The sequence below is a fragment of the Notothenia coriiceps genome, unplaced genomic scaffold, assembly GCF_000735185.1.
Source record: "Notothenia coriiceps isolate Sejong01 unplaced genomic scaffold, NC01 NC01_scaffold00020311, whole genome shotgun sequence".
In the NCBI taxonomy this organism is placed as follows: domain Eukaryota; kingdom Metazoa; phylum Chordata; class Actinopteri; order Perciformes; family Nototheniidae; genus Notothenia; species Notothenia coriiceps.
In genome coordinates, this window is record NW_011353012.1 from 290,789 (window position 1) to 297,096 (window position 6,308).

At 41.0% G+C, this 6,308-nt stretch overlaps 1 protein-coding gene across 2 annotated transcripts; it reads right to left on the reverse strand.

The window, feature by feature from the left end:
• Positions 1-399: 399 nt before the first annotated feature.
• Positions 400-4,454, reverse strand: LOC104952649 (G-protein coupled receptor 26-like). 2 transcript variants are annotated; one of them, XM_010779503.1, is made up of 4 exons: positions 4,354-4,454; positions 3,331-4,261; positions 3,128-3,241; positions 400-1,535 (listed from the first exon to the last, which is right to left on the reverse strand). In XM_010779503.1, the coding sequence occupies exons 2-4, from the start codon at positions 3,999-4,001 to the stop codon at positions 1,298-1,300; spliced, it is 1,023 nt and encodes a 340-aa protein (XP_010777805.1). In that variant the 5' UTR covers positions 4,002-4,261; positions 4,354-4,454; the 3' UTR covers positions 400-1,297. The 2 variants fall into 2 exon arrangements, with proteins under 2 accessions (XP_010777805.1, XP_010777804.1); XM_010779502.1 differs by having other exon boundaries at positions 3,331-4,454.
• Between the last annotated feature and the right edge of the window lie 1,854 nt (positions 4,455-6,308).

Consider the following 6,308-nt stretch of genomic DNA (forward strand, 5'->3'; position numbering starts at 1 on the left):
AATTAACTAAAACACGTCAACACTAGATGTTCTCAGACTTAGTGCCGTAGGAACTTGGATTTTGGTAAAACGGCAATTACATTTTTACACGGAATGTTCTTTGTTTGTCAATTATCTAAAAACTCTTACGCTTTTGATCTGATTGACTTCTTCAATACCATGAACCAAGAAACTGTAGTTAATTTTCTTTTTCCAAAAAAATATACCCACACAGGTGTGTATTGATCTGTGTCAGAAAATAGTCCCCAAAAAAGGTTTTAGTATGATTTGCTTAAAAAAAACGACAGCGTCCAGGTTTCAGGAACAAATGTATAACCATTTTTAAAGTTACAATTTATATCTGTGACCAGTCCTGTTTTGCATTTCATACCTACTCGAATAAAGGCAAAAATACTACAGGAAAAAAAGGGTCCGAAAAATACTGAGTAATGGAGTGATACATTGTTAATTTTGCTCTTTTCACGGACCTCGTTAACAACAAGAAAAATATATAAAATATCACCAATCTTACCATTTAAAATCATGTTGTAAATGTTATTTGCCTTTGGCTCCTGTAACTATAGTAGCTCTGAGAGAATTAGACAAAGTGCATCAATATTCAGTGACTGACATGACACTGCGAAGTAGTCTAACATGGTCAATACAGAACATGGCAATAATGTGCAGCAGTTGAGTAAATTATCCAGAAGCTGTAGCAAAAAAGTATTTCCTTCTTTTCGCTCCAGCTTCTATCGACTATCCGCTCCCAGCTCTGTCCCTGCGTTTGGTGACAGAAGAAAGGTCTCTACATGTGGATTTTGCCAAAATCATTACAAAGTGTTAGGTTCAGTACAAAAGGCCACTTTATACATGTTGCTCAAAGAGAAGAAGGGACCGTGTCGGCTGCTTTGTCCTTCAGTTTGAGATTCATCTGAACCCACGACTCCTCTGAAGAAATTGATTTGTGTGATCTATGTGGTTTTGTGTGTTTACGCCGATGAATCACAGATGTCTTGTTTGCCAATTCTGTCTAAGGACAAAGTTTCCACATTGTTCTCGTCGCTCCCTATCCATCTCCTCTTTCGCCCCTTCACCCTCCCTCTCAGTGTCTTGTCATTCTTCTCCACCCACTGCCTTCCTTACGTATGCTCTCTCTTCACCCCAACCCACATGATGTCCCCTCCATCAGCTCGATTTCCCCTCCTTTACAATATCCTGTGTCTCTTCTCATTCTTCTCCTCCGCCCACCTTCTTCCATGAGGCAACGTATATTTTAGGCCCGTCATGTGTATCTGCCATTTCCGCCGCGCATTTGCCATTAGCTGATCCTCTGGAGACAGTAGTCGTTCTCCGTGTCTAAAGAGCTGTTGTGGCCAGACGAAGGGTACAGGTCACGACGGAGCAGCCTGTTGACGACAGTAACCAGGACTTTCTTGTACTGCTGACGAAGGAGGGAGTAGGCAAAGGGGTCCGACGCAGCCTTGCTGTATGTCAGGCACTTACTGATGATTCCCCAGCGGCGGTTGATGTCCACGAAGGGGAGAAGCTCGACCAACCTGAAGGGGAGGCAGCAGAAACATGAATAATCAAAGTACATTTTAGTCAGATGTGTTTTTTTCTTTAGTTTCTCAAATGTTCAAAGTACCTATAAAGCCTTTTACACATTGGGGACTGTTTGAAAGGGTCAACATGGTAAACTCAATGCGCTTAAATTGCATTAGAAGCTCTTAAAAACGATTTAATCCATTCTTTGACCTGCACAAAATGGTCATCTGTGGCATCTACAGTCACTGTCTGGTTCAGAAATTATTTAGTGAGCAGGAATCACTATTCTATGTTTACAATTTATTTGGGAAATGTTATGCATTTAAGTGAATATTGCAAATATAGCATAGTGTTGCTACTGTACACTGAAGTTTTAAATGGATTTTAAACTATTTAAAGTTCTTTAAATAGTTGCATTTTAAGCACCTTGCATTTTATGATTACAGACATTGTACAGAAGATTCAAACTGCCATTAGAAGAACTAATGGAGCAGAGAAATAAAGGGAAATATGACACGATTGTAATTCTCCCTTATACATTTAGTTTGGCATAGAGAAACAGTTCTTGAGCTTTGGTCTCTAATGGCAATCCTTCGTTTTTTCATTGTGATGCAAATGTTCCACTTCACCGTGAAATCTAATCACAGCACAGAACAAGTGAGGAGGTGTATTGTGCAGCAGAGGACAGCTTAGACCTGCTAATATGAAATGCAAAGCACTATGATTCATTTTAAAAATAAGTGTGTAGGGGAGCTTCTTTCTTTTATGAAATGGCATTTTAAATCTATAGAGCATTACAAAAAAGAAACAATATACATGACAAGGTTTATTGTATTTACTATCTTTGTTTGATTTTTTTCATAAAGGCATTGCTGGTGGTATTTGTCAGTACCAATTCAACAGTTTTATACTAAATACATAAATACTGGAGGCTTTGGCTTTTACATATTTGAACCATAGGGTTTACATACCAATCATTTACACACATGTCTGCACATTTTAATGTCAATAAATAAAAATGTCATGTCAATTTAAGATTACAACAGAAGGTGAAGCAAATTCCCCTTGTCTCTTCAGTATAATGTTAATTTAAAGGCAGAACAGATACATGAGTAGCAATGATTAGAAGTTTTGTTTTTAACAGCAGGCTACTTCCAGTGGGTAGTGTCAGGGGGTTACTCCAATTTCTCAGACACTTTATCCCTGTTAATGTGTCCTCCCTCTTCCCACTCATATGTGCATGCGCCACATATGTCAAAGTGATGGATCATCGCACCACATCTCGCTGACAATCTGCTCCTCAAGCTTTTCCTATTTTTTCTGGAACACACAACTTGTTCTCTGTATGTATTGCCCTAAACTGTGTGTTTCAGTGGAAGCAGCATGGCAAGGCACCTCTCAAAGGTGACTTATGAGCCCTTTTATGGTTCAGATCAACTGTTTTTTTGTACTTTAAGAGTGGGATTGGGTCTAATCTGAACAAACAAGGTGACAATTCTGTATATTCTAGATGACGAGAACTCTGGATGTAGTATAATTTGTCTTTTAATAGTTGCACTTAAGTCTATTATGTGATGTTTTTGTTACTGAAAATTCAACTTACCTTGTGATAACATAGGGGGCAAAGCAGATGATGAACGAGCCGATGAAGATGCTGATCTTCTTGGTGGCTCTCTGCTTTCTCCTCTTTTGCTCTGCTAAACATCTTTGTTTCACGCTGAAATCAGAAAAACACTTTTACGACTATGAATTAAACATTTAAAGGAGGGAGAAAAAAACATCCCTGTGTATAAATAAATCACTTACCTTGGGTGAATGTCGACCAGGAGGAACAGAGTCTGCATGGTGATAATGTCAATTCTTTTGCAGTGAAACCTCGCCACTTTCAGCACCTTCAAGTATGTGAAACACAATATGAGCAGGGAGAGCATGAAGCTGGTGGCGTGAAAAACCACTGTGAAGATAGTAAACTTAATCCTGTCTCCCCCTTCCACTGTGGGCTGTAAGGTACAGGACGCGTACACTGAGCTGTAGTCCACCCAGGAGAAGAGCAGGGCCGTGAGGGAGAAGGTGAAGGAGTGCAGCCAGGAGTAGCACACCATGATCAGCGCGTCCTTGTAGCGCATCTTGGCGGAGTAGCTGAGCGGGAACACCACCGCGATCCACCGGTCTATGCTGAGCGCCGCCATGCTCAACATGGTGTTGGCGGTGAGGAAAGTCTCCAGGAAGCTCACCGTGTGGCAAATGCAATCCCCGAAAGGCTGCTGGTCCCGGATGACCCCCACCAGGGTGGCCGGCATGTTGAGCACAGTGATGAGGATGTTGCAGAAGGACAGGTTCATGGTGAAGACCCCGGGCACCTGTCGGCGGATCTCGGTGCTGTGGACGAAGCATAGCAGCACCAACAAGTTGGACAACAGCGAGACCACCGCGACCACGATGATGAACAGAGCGAAGATAACGTCAGCAAAGTCCATGTCTCACTCCGGAAAGTCCCCTCTCGGGTTACCTGTTGTTGGTGATAATAAGGAATTAAAATCAACCATGATCCCTGCAGGAGCTCCTCCAAAGATTATTTTCAATTAAATCCTCCTGTGTGCGCGCGTCCCTGTCCTCTCCAACTTCCACGAGTGCTGTCCAGCGTGCTGAAGCGTGCCTCCATCTCTCTCTTTCTCTCTCTCTCTCCTCAAACTTGTCGATTATTTTCAATTAACATCCGGCAGGTGCAGGTGTAGAGCTTAAAGTGAAGCAGAGTGTGGCTCAGATGGAGAATGAGACTGAGCAAATGAATAATCGCTTTTACGCATAACGTGAAGAAACAGTACTCACACCCATAGACGTGGGAACAACTTGTCCTGGTCACAAAACACCCAAACTCACACTTTTGTTTTCTACATATTGGAGATTTCCAGATGTCTTTGCGCAAACGAATCAATCATCCCGCTTACTGTAAGTTATTCACATGCGAGTTTCTTCAGCATCGACCACGGATCCCTCGAAATCAATTTAGTTCTGAGGCAAAGGGTGCAGAGAAATCCAGGGATGTTTCTCCTCCTGGATAATTGGAGACGCTTCTGCCGTGACCAAACGGCACCAGGTGCACACGCGCGCCGGAGATGCGCGGGGGCAAATAGATCCTTTTCCTGAAATGAATTATTCATAGCCCCGTGGCTACTGCAGATTCACTGTGTACAATCATAATGTGTGTCTGGTATGCAAAAATATACAAAAAGACTGATACAAGAGAATGCTGCTGGGTAAACTGGGAGTGACGCTCACAGTTGGTTTAATAAGCCTGAAATGTAGGGGACATTAAAGACATCAGCAATGATTCTTTAGGGGGCAAACATATGTCTTATTTTGTATTTTTTTTATTTAAACCCTGCTAATTTGCACACAAATACTTGATTACCCCTGATGAGCAATAATATGTCTGTATACAACTTTTTTTTACAATTGGTATCCAGTACCAGCTAGTTATTTGATTCAATATGGTCACTTTTCTGAAAAACAAATATACTGCTACCTTTTTTTTTTACCATGGTGTATATCTGCTGTATTGTTTTAGTTTTTTACTTATTGTGTTCATGTGCATACTTAGCCATTTTTTTTAAATATTTGTCCTTACTATCTGCTGTTGTAATCATGTAAATCACCCCGTTGCGGGACAAATAAAGGATTTCTGATTCTGAACATACAAAATCAAAAAAAATATTCATCAATCAACAAAACCAAAAAATCCCATTGCAACACACACTCCCCCCTACCCCTGCATGGCAAAGACAAAATAACGCTTTTTTTCCCCCATGAACCAGTGTGATGGGAATAGCTGCATCAGCACTTTCTGACACCCAGTCCGATGTTTAAATAGGTCACATTTTCTGGAGATATTGAACAATATATATTCGTTTACACAATGTCTTGGAATCAGGCTAATCAGGCATCCTTTATGAGTGTTCAAATAGATAATATCCCTCCTTTATTGTAGATATTTACATTGCCAATCATTTAAATTGTTATGTATAACAGTTCACTACCATCCCCCCAAATCTGCTCTTCTTCTTCTTCTTCTTCTTCTTCTTCTTCTTCTTCTTCTTCTTCTTCTTCTTCTTCTTCTTCTTCTTCTTCTTCTTCTTCTTCTTCTTCTTCTTCTTCTTTAGATTTGTCTATGTCCATATACCCAAAAGAGAAACCATGTTGGTTCAGAGGAAAGTCTAAAAGAAATAGGATTGAAAGAGGAGTTTAAAGCCACAACTGTTTGTTTTACTTTATCTCATAATACACTAGGCATAACATTCCTAAATTGGAGTAAAATGCTGTAGCCGGTGACAGAAGTGCACTTTAGAAATGTTTGCACTCGTTACTGAGTCATGCCCAGTCCTGGAGAAGCCTGCAGACAGTGACTCACTGAGGTCAGACACAGCCTGCAGGCTTTTTGTATATCTTTTCTCCATTGCATTCGCTTTATACTCCCACTTGTTATGAGGCTCCTGGGCTTGTGCCTGAATCACCACCCCCTCCAATTAAGTGCTCTGTTTTTATTTATTTAATGTCATAGGATAAACTTTACTCAGGGCGATGATAGTTGAGTATTTACAGTGATTAAGTGAGTCACCATTAAATGTACGCTAGGGAAACCCAACCACCTGTGAAGTGACTGCCTCTGAAGAGCATCACAGCACAGCAGCGTATGAAGGTCTTTCATATGTGAAGGTGTGAATGTGCCAGAGTGTGTTTTGGAGTCAGAGAAACAAAGCAGCAGAGGGGGATGTCAGTCACCTTAT